Here is a 17,629-nt window from a genome sequence, read left to right on the forward strand (position 1 = left end):
TGTCCCCTCCTCACTCATGCTCTCCCCTTACCACTGCTGGAGGCAGACGTAGGATATGGCAGAACTGCGTCTTCTGAATGCTTTGACTTATAGAGGTATATACATACGCATATATATGTATGTAGGGAGACTGTAATAAAAAACACGGCTTCATCACATTAACAAGTGTTAATTTTGTTCCTTCAAGGGGTTGAATAAAATCAATTTTACCAATAAACTTTAGAAAACTTTACTGATGAGCACACATATGCTTTCCTCATGCGTTAGCTGGTGCTACTCGGGCCAGGCAAGCCTCTCTCCAGCCACCCTGGCCCCGGGTATACCTGGAAACCTTAAACGTGTCCTCTGGCTTCTTTTCGTGTTCCTCTTTACTGCTCTGCCGGATGCCGTTTGACTGCAAAAAATGGTGAGCAGATGAGATTCAGGTGAGGGGTTAGAAAAAAGTTGGAGGAAGCAGGCGAATTTGCTTTTCAAGATGAAACGAAGGTCCCCATCAGTTGGCACTGTCAGAGACTGACTCTGCCCCGGGCTCTGGTGAGCCTCGGCCAGAGACACGAGAGCTCAGCACGTCCAAAAAACCGCTGCACCTCAAAGCTGGGCCTGGGGAATAAGGGCATCCGATGGCCCTTGGCTGGTGGCTGCAGGGTGGGAGCGGGCTGGGACCCCCAATCTGGACTTTTCCCAAGGCTGGAGGGCTCTTGGGGCCTAACATGGCCACACTGGTTCAGGGCCTTGCACCGGGCAGCTTGAGAGCACATGAAGGGCACGTGGTGGGGACATAAGGGGATGTGTTTTGTGTGGAGCCGGGGCAGCCGGAATACCTCCTTGCCCCGGTCCTGCACCAGCTGCTGCTGGGACAGGGGAGCAGGAGAGAAGGACGCCTTTAATGGGGAAGACATCCCCCCAACCCACGCTTGGCAAGCTCCCCATCCTGTCCCCGCTGGTGGGGTGACCCCGTGGTCATCACCCACCCCGCCGAGCCGATGTGCTCGGCAGTTTCGCCTCCTGCCTGTGTGATTTGCAGAAAACCGCAGTAAACCTGAGGGCTGGTCTGCGTGAGGAAAAGCGCTCACTGCAAACCGAGATGCGACATGGCCTCGCAAAAGCCACCACGCGCTCCCGCTCGACGTGGAAAACCACAGGAGGCACCAAGTCGAGTCACCTTCGGGCAGCCAGCAATTTCTGCAGCGCTTGCTTTGCAGTTCAGAGTTGAGACAAGTAACACCTACGACAAGTAACAAGGTTAGGAAACAAGCCCTCTTTTACTTTCCCCTGGTTTCCTGAGGTAGGTGTTATTAGAGAAGGTAGACGGCGACTCCGGATGCAAACAGACATTGAGCCTGCGATAGTGAGCACTCAGCTTTTCCACCACGGATTTAATTGCAGCTGAGCCACGGGGAGGGAGTCAGAAATCGCCCTCCCCGAGCAGCGAGGGTGTCCGCGCCTCCGTGTGCTCCGGGTCCAGCTGGCTGCCAGGGCTCCCCAGCTCCAGCACGAGCTGACCCCCTGGCCTCATGCATATCCCTGCCCTGTTCCCAGAGGACGTGTTTCTGCCATGGGGAAAGGGGTTTTACCCAGTGTCCCTTCCCCCTCCGTTCTTCTTCATTTGGTTGAAAAAATCTCTTCATTTTTAATAAGGTTAAAGCTCACTGTCACCTTACAGACCAGACACCAGCGTGAATGAAGCAGGGAGAAAGCAGCTCCTGTCTCATCTGTTGTGGGGTGGGGGAAAACACCAACCATACTTGACATCTGAGCATCCCACGCTGCTGTTGAAGCCAGAAGCATGAGAAGTTCCTCTCATTATAGATTTTAATTCCATGCTGTCCAGGTGTTTCCAAATAGCTGGATAAATTCACAACCTGTATATGCTTGCAAGGTGTCAGTATTTTTTAGTCCATGGGGTTAGCTCTCTTTTGCTTCTGCATTTAAGGAAATCAGAATGGGTTTGCAAGTGTAGCGATCGGCTTTGCAAGCATAGTGATTGTTCGGAGGGAGTCACGAGTGATTTGGGCAGAGTCCTTGTCGCCTGGGGAGGGTGGTGGTCAGCTGAGGCTGTTTATTCTTTGTCACGCATCTTATCTGTCCCACCGCTTCTCCCCCTTGCGTGACTGATAACCTTTGAACAGGAGAGAATGACCGACAGACAGCAATCCCTGAATGATACTGGTTTTGTGTCAACCCTCTTTATACAGGGTCAGCATAGGAACAACGAGGAGTTATTCTTCAAACATCTGTGCAAAAAGTCCCCGCCGGCTCCTTTGCAAGAGGCCCGTTGGAGGTGGTGAACCGTTCCTTTGCTCTGCCACCAGCTCCGATTTGAGGACAGCTTGCATCTCCAGCCTCTGCCTGGATGTCTCGCAGGATCTCCGTCTACATTTCATCACATTGAAATAAGAAGCTGCATTATGTTGCTTTTTCCGTGAACAGCACCAGCACAGGGAGAAAAGAAAAGAAAAAAAAAAACCCTTTCAAAGACAACGCTCTGTTCAGTTGTCAGAATTTATTCACTTAAGTTTAACGTCTTGGTTTTTAGCATGCTTTATTTGAATGGGTGTTGTCCCGGACTCTCCAATATTAATCACCCGTGTGCTTGTCTACATTTTGGACACAATATTGCTGGTATTGTTATCTATATTTTTCCAGGTCTGATTTTCCCCACGGTCTGAACATAGATACAGTTTTGTGGCTACCCATTTGCATGGTCACTGTAACTTTGCATCACAGCCAGGCACGTGTTTGCAGGTAAGGAGCCATGCACGTTTTGTAAGTGCAAAGCAGTATACAAACTCTTGTGCATCCCTAAACTAGCCCTGAAAATTGAGTCAAAAGCTGAAATTTGCAACTCCTAAAAATAACTCATTTTACATATAGCGTAATCAAGTCTGGGGGGGTTGTTTGTGTCCTTCAGTGTCCCGTAACTTTGTCAAAGATCATTACTGCTGCTTGCTTAGTTGTGGAACTGACAGGGCCTTTCTTCATTGTATTAATGTAATTAATTTAATCATTGATTTAAATAGAACATGTTTTGGGCATCAGTCCTTTTAACATGTCCTCTCAGTTCCTGCCTCATGAGGCTGTGAAATATTAGGGTAAAATATTCATTTAGCCCATTAGGAGGTGTCCTTTCGGCACAACTATACCCAGCGCCAAGGAGTGTTTGCCCAAGTCCTTCTCCTCTCCTGACACCCTGCCAGAAATGAATTCCTTCTGGGTGGTTCACCAAACAACTGTCGCATCCCTGCTGCTCCGCTCCCCCGGCCTGGGCCTGTAAAGCCCGGCTTTAGGGGGATGGCTGTCTGTCATTTTGTCTAGGTATTATGCTCTTAAATTATCAGAAATCCTGATCCTGTGGCAGGTTCTGCACTCGTGATTTCTGATCAGGATGAGAGCATTGTGACAGGGGTTTCCTGGAGGATCCCCTAATTTAACTAAACTGTACCCACTCAGTGTTGTAATGACTGACTATATCCCCCTAGAAATACTTTTTCTTTGAAATTTGGGGGCAGGGAGAGAGGTAAAATTTGACACTATCTTTTCAGTGTGTTCCTTATAAAGAATTTTAGGTGTATACAGCTGCCCTGACACGCCTGCTGGCACGGCAATGATGCAACGTACTAACCAGCAAACGGCACAAGGATGAGAATTAAACTCGTGCACACAAATGTGATTGGGTCAACATAAAAAGAACAATATTATGAAGTAAAAGTGGACCTACACCAGGACACTGAGCTGAAGCAGATTTTTTAAATACGTCTTCTTCCCATATCCCTTTGGTTCAGTATCACAGTGAAAAATCATGGAAATATTTCAGAAGAAACTGCAAACCATATTGCATGGCAGTAAGAGAAGTCCCGATTGTTAGATGTTCTCTGTGTTACAAATAACAGCTTTTTCTTCTTCCATGTGGGTGGGCAGGGGGGGCCAAAAATGTAGATTTACCATTTAAAACAGATGTCTTCTAGGAAGAGCAGAGGAGCTGACACTTGGATTATCTTAGTCAAAATTACAGAACAGCAAGCAAGGGGCTGCACAAGAGGGAGTTACTGGTCAGGAGTTTCAGGGCAAACTCAATATATGCACACTCGATGCAGTATATATTTTGCTTCTGAAATTTAAAAGACCATTTATTAAGTGTAATTTCTTTAAATTAAGGATTTGCATGATTTAAGGGAGGATTTTTGCATATTTCCCTAAGATGTGCATATTTTGTGACACAGAGTATTAAAATATGCATTTCTGTGCCTTAAGACCTTTTACTGGAGCAAACACAAACATTCTAAAAAAAAAAAAAAGCATATACGTGACAAAAAGGACACACATTCATTTGGGGAAATAATGTACAAATTGTTTTAGGCCTGAAGTGATTTAGCTTTAACGTTGTGCATCTATACTAAAGACAGCTTATTTTCAGTTATCATTCCAATACTGCATTCATAGTAGCATCCGCAACTCAGTTCTGTAAAGTTGTTGGGCTTTTCCAGCAAAGCTGGCTTTGAATCTTGGAGTGATTTGCAGAGTCAATTATTCAACACAGTTGAAAAGCTCAAGAGACACAGAAAAAGTCTAGGGCATGTAATCAAGGATTAATTGTTGCCAGGTTTCAAAGAAAGGAAGGGGGGAGAAAAAAAATACAAAAACGGTTGTTTGAAAGCAGAATGAAGAATCTTGGAGGAAAATTATTATTTCTGTAACTGCTTAAAGTGTCACTGCGTTTACAAGTGAGTCAGGAGTAGTGCTTCCCAAGCATCTGAAAAGCTGGAGAGGCAGCGCAGGTATTATTTGACAAATGCCAACCCAGTTCCTCAAAATCTCTGAGTTTCATTTGATGATGCTTCTTAAAATTTTCAAGAGCTTTCAGGTCTCAATCCAGCTATAGTACTGAGTTAAGAAAGTTAATCAGAATCAGCTGTGCAAAATAGTCCTTTTGTGTGTCAAAAAACAAACAAACAAAAACCCCACCCTCTTGTTCCAATATAAAAATACAGAGAGACACCAGCAACAGAAATATCCCCTCTCTCCCCCCTTCCTGGCCTTAATTTGGATCTCACCCATGGAGCCATACGTACTCCTGAGTATCTTAGAAAAATCAGTACCTGTGCAGTAATTGATTTTGCCTATGTAATCATACATATAATTAAGTCCCCTTGCCTTTTCTGTGTGCTAGCCTCTGCTGAAAGAAAGCAGTCTAAATCTTAAAACCAAACAAGGTTATAAACTGAGCTACGCAGAAATGCATAGTAAACAATTTGATGAACGTTTAGACATTAAGGAGAGTCTCTGCGGTTTGTAGCTCATAGTGAAAGGTTGGGGGGGTGGGGGGGGAAGGCACAGCAAAAATGGCATGTAAGTCAGTCACTAGTTTCTTAAGTATGATCTGCATATTTTTCACTACTATTTAAAAAAAAAATTAAGTTTAAAAATGCTTGGATCTTAACAAAAATGTCTCTAAATTAAATTTTATTACTGCATTCACATCTAGTGTACGCATCAGTTTATATTCAGGGTTCAGTGATCAACTTAACAAAACGTGCGCTAGGAGTAATGGTCAGGAGTAGGTCCAAGGGCCTAATCTTCTGACTTGTGCAAGTAGTGACACCAAAGTCCAAAGACCAACAGAGATGATAAATATCCATAGGAGATTTTCCCTGATTACTTCATAAACTCTGGATCACATCCTAGTTGCATGAGGAAGACAAACCAAACCTGACCTACAAAGCTCACACTGCTTTCAGATTTTAGTAGGGTAGCTAAACCGTGGTTTGTAATTTCATTTTGTTTTTAAATACGCCACAGGCTTAATCCTGCATACCCTGCACACTCCCAACTTGCATGAATTTAAATATGGATTTTGAATAAATAATGCAGTACCTAATATGTGTCCCAGCCTTATCTATTACTTTTTGCAGAATCCTCATTTTACACTGCGCATGGAGTTTGTTTTCCCTCATTTTAGCATTGAGGATATGGCTCTGGTTTTCTATGAAGAGGGATATTTAGAAACAGCCCTAAGCTGCATACTAAAGGATTACTGTTTTGTAAACAGGTGCTCCACAAAAGCGAACAGGCTCATCAGTTGCTTAAGACTATGCTTCTAACTCCTGTAAAGCCTTCTTGAAGAAAGGGATTCATTTTTCAGGGGAATTTGAAACCCACGGACTAGAAATACACTACACTGGACATAATTTAGGTGAAATAATCTGCTTTAACAGGGTTTTTTTTTGGTTCGTTTGCTGGTTGGTTTTTTATTCTCTTCAGATTAAGGAAAAAATTGCTCCCTGGCAGCAGTGGAGTTAAAACTATTTGCAACGTATCACCAGGAGTTATCCTCAGGCACTCTTTTAATGTCAGGCAAAGAAATGATCAAATACTCCTGTGTCCAGAACACACACTACTCCGTTCATCAGAGATTAACCCTTTAAAAACAAAATATGGTTCAAAAATCCTTGGGGACATGCTCTGGGGTAAGTAAAAAGCTGTAAAAAATTGGCAGGGCATCACAAGGCTGCACCAGCTCAAGCCAGCACAGTCACACACAGGACCCCTTCAGCCAGGTGTACTGGCCTCAGGGCTGTGCTGTCTGGGGATCACGCTTGGATGTCACTGTGCCAGGTGCCAGGGAAGCAAGAGCAGGCATCAATAATGCTTCAGTGCTAAGCAAAAGTACATCTTATCTTCAGAGCACCCACGTCTGTCTTCATCATTGCTGAGTAAGACTCATACACACTGGATGAAACGAGTTGGAGTTTCTTGCTAGAGAGGAATCGCTACCTTGTAATAATAAGGCTGCTCATTTCCTGAAGATTTCCGATCTAGAAGAACATGGTAATTTTACAAATGCATTACAGTGTATCTGCCTCAACAAGTTAACACATGGGACTTGCACAAGGGGAAGTCTTTTCAAATAAGTCGCTACCATATATGCTTGGAACCATTATTGAAAGTTTGATGTCCATGCCATTTTAATAACAGTTTTGAAACAACAACAAAAAAAAAACCCCAAAGTCACACACATTACGGACTATTTACCTGCTAATTCTTTCTTTTGTTGAAGCTGCTCCTGCATTATAAAAGCGTAATAAAAATCCCCATACTGGTAAGAACTAGTAAACATTTTTCTTCATTTGCATAAACAAGAAAACCCAAACAAACAAAAAGGCCGAGGATTGTCCCTGGCCAAGAACCGGTTAACTAGTGTCAAACTATGCTCAAGATTTCTTGAAAACATATTTGTCTTTCAGGCAAACAATACTGTTAAAGTAATGCGAATGCTTCGCTTTAAAAATGTGCTTTTTCAATTCACAGAGAACAGTAGTGTAAAAATAAATCATCCACGAAGCATATTCTGATTTTTAATTTTATCCTTTGATAGATCAGTTGCTTCGAAATCCCTTAACAACCAAGGAAAAAAAAAAGTTACAGGGTTCACATTCTAAAGATTGTCGATTGTGTAGACCAAATGTTGCTAACCCATGGAAAGATTTATGGGCAACTTCTGTCATGGCCTGAAAACACTGGATTCTATTAACATGAAGTCAGTATCTTTGTAATAGTCTACAAGGTTGGTAAGGCATTTCACTGCTTTCTCGCACCTTGCTTTTCTCTGGCAAAAACAGCTGTGATCACTCAGCAGGTCCTAAAGAACTAAGTCACAGAAAAGGAACAGATTTTATATTTCCAGGTGACAAGAATGAACAAATAACATGATTTGGGCAATCACTTAAAAGCACATTAGTGCCAATTTCACTACACTTTACACTGGATGATCAAGTTACTTTAGGACTTAAAAATTAAACAACCCAAAACCTATTTGAAGGAGGTTAGCAAGCCAAGGGCGGGGGTGGGGGGGAAGGAATCCACACTGAGTTTGAGTTTCGCAAAACCAACCTGCTTTACTGTTCAGCTACACTGAACAGTAAAGAGCAAAGTGTATTCAGCACAAGGCTCATGATTTGATCATTTGCACACTACAATTAAACCTGCATTTTTCATGGATATGCTCTGGTTTTAGGAGGTGGTGAGAGTTTGAATTTATTATTAGGAAACGAAAACATTTCACTTAATTGTTTAACATGCGAGATTTTCATGAGGGAATGAAGGTTAGTTACATTTCCAACAGGATTTCAAAACTACATTTTGCCTATTCAACTCTAAAAACTAAGCTGAATATAAGGCTGAAAGGTTTAAAAGACTAATCAAAGTAACAGAAGTCAGAAAGACAATAACAATACAGCACCTAAAAATGGGTAATTCACACATTTTTGACATTTGTGTCTTGCATAGACAAATACTTATTCATTTTTTTTCTCCCAAGACAACTCAGCTTTAGAAAATAAATCTTAAATCAACTTTAATTACAATTAAATGCATGTGTTCCAACTTTTCAAAATACCAGGGTGTTTTGGGTTTTTGTTTGTTTAAGTGCTACAAGTTTTACGGTTTTATGAAACTATCATCCCTTGAAAAGGCTTTGTTTCATCTTTTGGGCTGTCAAGTTCATAAAGTCAGGAAGCTGAACTGCCTTCTAATTCGTTTTCCATGTGATTAGAGAAACAAATAGATATATTATTCATGCATTAAGTCTTTGTGGCCCTACTCCACCAGAACATCCATAAACCTGAAGCTACTTTTAAAGCACAGGAACTGGGAACCCTAATTCCTCAGTGTAGGTCTGCCTTCTGGCCATATTTTGAACATCAAAACGGTATGTAGTGCACACCAGGTCAACACGAAATCCTGCCCTTCTAAGCCCTTCGTCCATACCCTGGTTTCCACTGGAAGAAAACCAAGGTATGTAGGCAAGATAAAGGTGGAGGGCTCTCCAAAAGGTTCCTAACAGTGATCTGGCACCAGAACAAGGAACCAATTCTCTCGCAAGTAAATGCAGCCTGACATGCAGCCTTATGGAGTTTCCCTGAGGTCAGCAGGACTCCTCTTTGACCCAATCCCAGATCTAGGAAACTCTCTGCAGAGCCAGAGCCATGCCTGTCGATTCTAAATGTTTTCCAACATGATTATTTCTTTGGAACAGTCATTTAAAAATATATCCTGATCAATTTGGAATTGATTTACTAAAATGCAATGTTTCTAAAGTTAAAGAACAACAGGAAATTGCCTTGCTGCCTGTTACACAAATCTTGGAAAAATTGGACTGAGAACCCTGTTTTGGGTTAATGATCTAAATTACATTGACAAAAATTTAAAAGTTTCAATAATCATAATTGCAGAAGAACTACAGTGATTTTAAAAACAAATTAGTTCTATTGCATATGAACTTGACTTTAATTGGGGGCGGGGGGGGGAATTATACATGGGTTTAAAGTTAGGTCCCCTATGAATACTTTTTAACTAAAGTAAACATGTACCTTTCCTGAATAGTGATGCTTTGCTTAAACCAGCAATCTTTCGTACACAGCAAAAAAGGAAAGATACTATTCTCTTTTTTTTTTTTCAAATCGTGAAAAGAACAAACACTTCTGTGCAGTTCATACCCACTACAGAGTTCTCACTGAATTAAAAGATAAGGTGTGAGTTCCGTATGTTAAACAATACCTTTGATTACGTTGGTAAAGCCTTTTCAGTTTTAGCAATTCACGTCCCTATGTTTTTATGTTTCTAATTTGATAGTAAAACTATTCCATATTCCCCCTTTCACAGTAAATTCTGTCAACTTCACTTCCCAAGTATCGATAGACTAGCTGAAGACAAGGTCGCAAATGTTTCAGAAGAATGAAACTTCGGCTGCACCTAAGGTGGAGGGAGTAAAAAAAGCTAACCAGGTAACGGTTTCTTTCTGAAAAATAAACTTTCAGAAGTCTGCAAACCCTGATGCCTGGTTGTTTCCAATTGAGTTCCAAGTGGCACATAAACTACATTTTCCTGAATCCTCTTCCAGCCAGCTGTATAGATATTAAATTGTTTTAATACTCTCTCTCTTTTTAAGATCTCAGTTCTCATAGTTTTGAAGTGTGGGCAAATGCCCATTGCCACATTATCTCCAACCACAGAAGTTTTTTGCCCATTTTAGCTTAACCTTTCCTTCACTGCTGGCTACTTGCTACCCCAACAGATCTCCCGCTGAGCTGCTTCCTAGACTATCTCAAAGCAGGCTGGGGAAAGCTCTGCTGGTAGATCTGAGGCAGCAACAACTGGTCAGGGAGGGAAAGGAGATCGTGAGAAATGCCCTGTTCCTCCAGCATAGGTTGATTTGGAAAAATACGCATTTGTCCATAAGCCTGTACACACTGAGAAGTAGACTATTCATCTGCCTACGTGCTAGAAGTACAAGGATTAACGCACTATTAAATATGAACAAGGGTAGCTGAATAAAAACCCCAAACAAACCAACAAATAAAACCTACTATATAATGGAAACTGGGGGGGTGATGAAGCACTTATGGAGTTAAATCAAAAACAAAAGAAAAATACAAAATCTGTGTCTCGGTTCTAGTCATCTCAGGTATCCTTTGTAGGAGCAGTAGGTTGAATGTTTCCAAAGGAGCATAATTTGTACACGGTATCTGTCTTTTTAAGTGTTTTGGGGTCAAACTGGATTTGACAATAGCCTTTGAGACAGTTATGCTATGTCAAAGCTTTCGTAATTGAATCTTTCATTATTCATTTACTATGCTCTTTAACAAAAATGGCACATTAGTGGCAAAGCAGAGAAGTTAGAAGAAAACAAATTCTTTAGAAATTACCACTCCAGCTGGAGTAGATCATTACAGCATTTGAACTAAGAAGCAAGATCCTCAGCCAGGAACAAGGGAAAGCCATAGCAGAAACATCGTTTGTGCTGAGTAAAACCCAACGCCAATTCTTCAAACTAGCTACTAGTCATTGAAAACTAGTATTATTTTCCATGTATGTATGCCAATGCTACTGACATTTCTTTCTGAAGTTTTTCTTCATACCAACTTATACTTGCCTTGGAAGACAATCTTTAAAGACCAGCTTCCAACCATTTAAGCATGTCAAAAAGTACACGCGTTAATCCTACTGAAATCAATGTGACCTAAGCACATGCCTGAGTGTTCTGTGAAGCAGAAATTAAGTATTCAACTAAATATTTGCATCTGTCAAAGGACTTTGTTCAAATACAATGTCTAAAGATTCTAAAAGCTAACATCTTTTTCCCTGTCACGTTAGAAATGTGATTTGGTCTAAATCAGAAGGAAGTTCTGGCTTTGATCTAACCCAACGTTGTGACAAATGGACAGGGGGAAAAGAGGACATTGATCTTACCATGAGACTCTTGGAGTCTGTTATTTGTACTTAACAATGGGAAATACAAAAGTTCCAAAAGCAAGTGTTCATGGATAGACAGACTCCAAACTTTGGGAAAAAAAGAAATTAACTGTTACCACAAAAAAAAAAAAAAAGCATTTTCATCACTAGCTCTTAGTTTTTAAATGACACACATGGATTTTCTACTCTAATAAAGCCTGCTGTATATTCTGGTAGTAACCTTCAGATTTGAAGAAATTTTATGTAAATCCGTAAGTTATATTTCTTTTTGTATTAGGGGAAAATATTTCAAATGCAATAAAATAGCAGAGTGATAGCAGAATTCATGACTATACAGTAGGCAACTTTTCATTTTTCAGATTCAGTTGTACAAACTATAAACTGTTAAATTTCTCTAATAACTGGAAAAGTTGTGGGTATTTGAATTTACTTACCTGAATACTCATTTAGCAAATATCTTCAGATACAATTCTAGATACAGAGTTAATGTAATTTGAATATTAGTTTACACATAATATAAATCAATGTTTGACAATATCAAAATCCCATCAAACAGTGGGCCCTTCTTATGCTATTATCAAATATAGTATATCACTGTGGGATAGCTGAGAATCATAGAATGCTAGCGTAGGCTTGTTTATTAAATTTGGTCAGTTTTCAGACCTTCCAAATAGGAATACTAAACATTTATTTTTCCCCTCTGGAAATTTTTTTTTTTTTTTTTTTTTTTTCCCCCTCCTGCTTAATACAGTCGTCATCCCAATTCCTAGTGAATTTATAAAAATATTTTTTTATCCAATAACCCCGGCAAGGTAAAAATAGGAGTTTTTATAGCAAATGATAAACAGGCTCACGGACTATGAGAGAAACTAAACTTATTTAAAATTGCCATACATTCGCTACTGAATCACACATCAACATTTTCTTTTTATGTGTGTTGCTGTCCACCTCAGACTAGCAGTTTTTAAGGTGCAGAAGCATCTTTCAAATATATGCATCTAACTTAATGATCAAGTTCCACACACTAGTGTCACATGCTTCAAATTTACATCACCTGCCCATCAAGAGCTGTGTTAAATAACAGCACTAATTGAAACTGCATAATTCTTTAGAAATTGCAGCACTTCCAATTCATGGAACAAAGGGGTGCTTATGTGGTTCTTTATATTACTAGATATAATTTTCTGAAATAAGAAAAGAAATGAAAAAACACATTTGAAAGAAGTTACTGCACCTGCAAAAACACTCTTTAAGCTTACTATGAAATACAAAAAAGTGCACCCTTCTATATCTACATATAAAACATATTAGAAATAAAACTTGTGTAAAATGTTTGCTGTGCAAACTATAAAAACAGTCAGTCAGTCCATTCTTTTTCCTAAACATTTTGTCACACTCTCTTGCTTCCTACTGCAGAGAATCGCTGTTATCCAAGACCAGACCACTGATATTTGTTGTTGAGAGATCTCCTCCATCATCTTCACCGCTGTCTACTGACTCATCCTCACTTTGCCCTGCCATCATAACTTGCTGAACAGCCAAAGTAGCACCATCAGATGACAAAGACTGGAGACTGTCTACATTCATGTTGACTGGAGCTGTAATTGTGACAACAGCACCTGGAGAAGCACAATCGTAGTACTTTAGCAACTTTCTTGGTTTCTAATTTTAAGTAATACATATTTATACATAACAGAGTTTGTTTCTAATCAACAGGAAGAAAACCTAAGGAACTCATTTAAAATAAAAGCTACATAGGCTGTCAAACACTTAAATATCAGGAAATGCCAGAATTAAGTTGGCCAGGAATCTTAAATTTAGCTTTGTTATGGACACCCCTTACAGCAATTCTCGAATCAAGTCATCACAAGACCATTTCTGCAAAGTATTCCAGCTTAATTCATTGCAAAAAAAAAGGGAGTGTTCATAGAGATTCAAAGTGACTTAAATGGATGTTGTCAGATCCAGTGGAGGCTAAGGGAAAAGTTGCTACAAACTGGAAAGGAATAAAGCAGCAGGCAGCAGGACAGAAAGGATGGTCCTGAGATTAAAGCAGTTATTATCTTTCTTAAATTGAGTCTATTTGTTTGATCTGATGCTAAGGAAGTTACTTCACTCAAAGTCTTTGGAAGCTCTATTACATTTCTCTGCTTCTCAATGTTCAACTTGAAACACATGAGGCATATATAGAATTGCAGATGCTCAGTCCCTCTAGCAATAATGAAAGGAACGTGAACAGGATGGGGAGTCATGAAACTGAAATTGCAGTCCAATACTGCTAATCAGATAGAATGCTACTGACATGCATACACATACTGAGAGAACTTAGTTGCACATCTAACCTTTGTTCTGCTGTTTCATAACTTTTGAAACAAAAGCAAGAGCCTCTCAACATAAATTCCAACAGAATACCCCGCCAAAACACAGAAAATTTTTAAAGATGGAAAAATTGACACATTTGTTATGTTTTTCCAGATTAAAAACATATTTATACTGAAATATCAAGAAGTACCCCTCCCGCCGAAAGGCATGAAAACCCTTCATTTCCCTGTTACAGAGGAACTAACTTTATTATCTGTGGTTTAGCCAGTTCTCCTTACCATCTGACATCGTGAGCTCGTTAGATTGCTGCTGAGCAACTCCTGAGGCAATGGAGTCAGGCCAGAACCTCTGAACCGGTCGGTTCTGAGCTGTTTTCTTCTTTGTTTTTGGAGTTTCAGAACAACTGGAATCCAGCATTGGCTGAAGAATTCGCCTTCTAGCATTGATAAACCTAAACACAATCAAAGGCAAGAAGTACTTATGACCAGTTGGCTATAAATTCTCTCTCTCTCTCAGATTCACAATGATGCAGTGGGGAAAAAAAAAAAATTAGGAATATAAAATCTTCCCCCTACCAGCTTCGCTTGACATTCTTTTTAATGTGTAAAACTGCTCCTAGAACACTGGCATCCTTTGATTTTGGCAAACTAGCTAAGAAAGTACTTCTATCATTTTGCTGCTAGCAGCAATTTTTCCCCCACCTCAGAAGGGGAAATTCTCCAGACAGCATGACAGATGTACATTTCAAGATCTTATTAAAAACTAAGCACCAGAAAACCTGCTGACATCACAGCTCACAAAGCTGATACTCCTCTCATTAGGGTTCACCTAAAACCTAGCCCGTGCCTAACCTAGTTTGTTTGGTCTGGCTTCATTTACTTCCTTAAGCTCCTGCATTACTTATTTTATAAGCTCCCTGGCTTTCCAGGGTCTGGTTCCTGATCCAGGAGACAATAGCATACACATTTTTCAGATGTTTCCCAATTCCTTTTCGTTCCCTGATTTTCACTTATTTACTTTAGCATGCTAATTGCTGCCCTTCCCCTTTCTGCTAGTGAACAAGAAACTCAAACCATGTCTCACTCAGCTACCAACAGTTAACTGAATCAGTTTCAACGTAGCTAGCTGCGGCAATGAGCTGTGACTGAGGATAGCATCCCTTGCTAAACCTGACAAAACACATCCAGGACCCATCTTTACCTGCAATGGAAGGAAGTAGGGTGCAGCTGGCAGGTCCACATGGTGTAATGCAATGCTTTGCAAAGACATTAGTCAGATCCCAGTACCACAGAGCTCCGTTACCACCACGTCACATAGGCATAGTTACACTGTTCCACTTTTGGAACGAGCGTACTGCCACTATCTTGAGTATTTCCCCACTGGACCCCTCTGCAGCCATGCAGCCAGTGTCATATTTGAAATCTGAAGAAGATCCCTGTTGGACTTAGCTGCAATAATTTTAGGAACCAATACCACAAGCAGAATAGGATGCATGTCAGCACCCTCGCTCCTCAGTTCTGCAGGGGCAGGTGTATTATCTTAAACCTCTAGTGAAGATAAGACATGCTAAAACATATTAAACCATGAACTAGAGTAGTTGAGGTACTGACACTCCCCATTTGGACATCACTGCTCAGAGGATAGCATCCTTTGATACAAGAGCAGAATGAATATCTGTTGACAGTAACTTCTTAAACATTTGCAACCATGATCCCCAGAGAACACTTTTCAGAGATTCAGGACACTAAATGCCTTTAAACTTCAATTTCTTTGCTTGCAGAAGAGACATGAGAGTACTTCCATCTCTTTCAGCAATAGAACAGAATGTAATTCCTTAATGCTGCAAAATTTTCTGGGGTCCTTATATAATTTGAATGGCACAAGTATTATTATACCTTACTATAAAAATAATATGCTTATGTATCAGTGCATAATTCTTGTATTTTTATACATATTTTGTAACATATGCAGAACAGTAAGTTCAACTCCAGGTGTCCAAGTTAAACTCTTAACAATTTCTCTATGTTGTAAGCATGTGGAGACAGTAACAGACATTAAGTGAAAGTTTTTGCTCTTACCAATTGTTAACCTGGAGTAGTGTCAGATTTGTTTGTGCTGCAATCTGTTTCTTCTCATCCTCTGTCGGATATGGATGCTAAATGGGACAAAAAACCAAACAAAAAAAGCATAAGCTTGTTTCATCTCCTCATCAAAAATAAGGACTCCTTTATTACAACTGATTAAAGCTGCTAGATTAAGACCATCTGACTTGTTAAAAAAACAAACTTTAGAAACCTCACAAACTTTTACAGATAAAAATCATTTAACAAAAAGTGCCTTACTACACAAAACTGATGTTATCCTTGAAAGCGTATATGATACGTTAAACTGCTGATGTGTAATTCGGAAGAAAAAGCTTCTCATGGCTGACAGTCTTTATTAAACAGCGTGATGCCTGGGCAACACAGCATGTGATAAGATCTGATTAGTTATGCTGTCTAAAGGCAATGTCATATGAGAGTACTGACAAGCATTTTCTAGTTCAATAAAGCTACTCTGAACTAAACGGATGAAGAGTGTGTACGTAACATAAGAAGCATACATGCAGTTTCTCTGTATCATTTGTCTGTTGTAAAATAGTTGTAAAAGACAAAATATCAATCAACTAAACATTGTGATATAACTTTGAGACCCATTTATCCTTTTAGGATAAGTATTCATGCAAAGGAAAGACATTCTACTGAAAGCACAAGTAGTAACACACTTGGTATGCATTAGAAGGATTGTTGGAAAGGAGATAAAGCCAGAAAATTTGAAATTCTTCTCTACAAAAAAACCCCACAAAACACAGATGGAACTATTTTTCCTTGTGCCATGAACCAGGGTGTAGAGAGCATTAAGTTCTCAACACAATGAAATGAAAAAGATCCCTTTTAACAATGTTTATTGAGATCATGAGGTACCAATGTAACATACTTATTAAAATAATAATAAAATCAACTGACATTAGACTGTGGAACTACTCCAAATGACTTCAGGGAAAACTGAACTGAGATTACACAAACGACAACAGAATAAATGCACCTTTTTTATGAAGTAAAATCATAAGAGACCACATAAAAGAGTTACATAAAAACCTGTGACTCCTGATCATGTTCAGTCCTTACCCCTATGTGCTGAAAAAGCCAAGACCTCATCACATTTGTAGCGTGCTTGGGAAGAACTCCTCTTTTATTTTTTGATGAGCCATCATCTTGATGCAAGATGCCTAGATCTTGGTTTAATTGCAACTGAAGCTGCACATATAATTTTAGAAGAAATAAGGCAGTTAACATAATAATAGCAGTATTCTGTATCAATATATGAATAACTCATTTATAGAAGGAATGAAAAGAAATTAGGCTTGAGGCATGCTGATTATAAAAAGCTACTTTATTTGCTAGGGAAGACTTACAAGAGCAGCTCTCCTACAATAGCATTCCAAAATGTCTTTATCCAGGGAAAATTCTGCATCAGATTTCTGTAGTTTTCACATTTCATGTAACTTCTGTTTTAAGAATTACAGCTGTTATCAGGCTGTGTATATGATCTTGTGACAACAGCCAAATGCTGATTTACTATAGAATAGAATAAAATCCACCTATGTAGCACGTCAGGTTAATGATCCTCTGTACTAATCTACACTACCCTAGGGATCTGATTGCCTTGTCACCCTGTGTAGTCACTTGCACATGTGAAGAGCAACTGAAAAACACAATGCCGAAGATACTCACTGTGTGCAAACATAAACAACTATGGAAGCTGTAAAATAGTACTGATTTAAGACTTAAACGAAGGACTTAAAGTAAAATTAATTATTATGCTAGAGTTGCAAACAAAGATGCTAAAGGTCCTGCTAAATAAATGCATCTAAATTCTCAAAAAGCAAGAAAATATATACGGTAGAACCCTTTATTCACTTTATAAGACTCTTACTATTTTCTTAAAGGTTCATATTTATTTCTCACTTTTGCTTTCTCTTTCACTTCCTATGGATGCATCAAATCATTTGTACATGGGT

General features: G+C 39.6%; 1 protein-coding gene across 1 annotated transcript in view; it reads right to left on the reverse strand.

The window, feature by feature from the left end:
• Positions 1–12,168: 12,168 nt before the first annotated feature.
• Positions 12,169–17,629, reverse strand: part of PKNOX1 (PBX/knotted 1 homeobox 1) — a 30,402-nt gene continuing 24,941 nt past the window's right edge. The window contains exons 8-11 of the mRNA XM_009587629.1: positions 16,737–16,865; positions 15,648–15,724; positions 13,848–14,020; positions 12,169–12,866 (exon numbers count right to left, since the gene is read on the reverse strand). Coding sequence (XP_009585924.1) covers positions 12,655–12,866; positions 13,848–14,020; positions 15,648–15,724; positions 16,737–16,865 — 591 coding nt within the window. The 3' untranslated portion in view covers positions 12,169–12,654. The remainder of the gene's footprint in view (positions 12,867–13,847; positions 14,021–15,647; positions 15,725–16,736; positions 16,866–17,629) is intronic.

The sequence above is a fragment of the Fulmarus glacialis genome, unplaced genomic scaffold, assembly GCF_000690835.1.
Source record: "Fulmarus glacialis isolate BGI_N327 unplaced genomic scaffold, ASM69083v1 scaffold34271, whole genome shotgun sequence".
Taxonomy (NCBI): Eukaryota; Metazoa; Chordata; class Aves; order Procellariiformes; family Procellariidae; genus Fulmarus; species Fulmarus glacialis.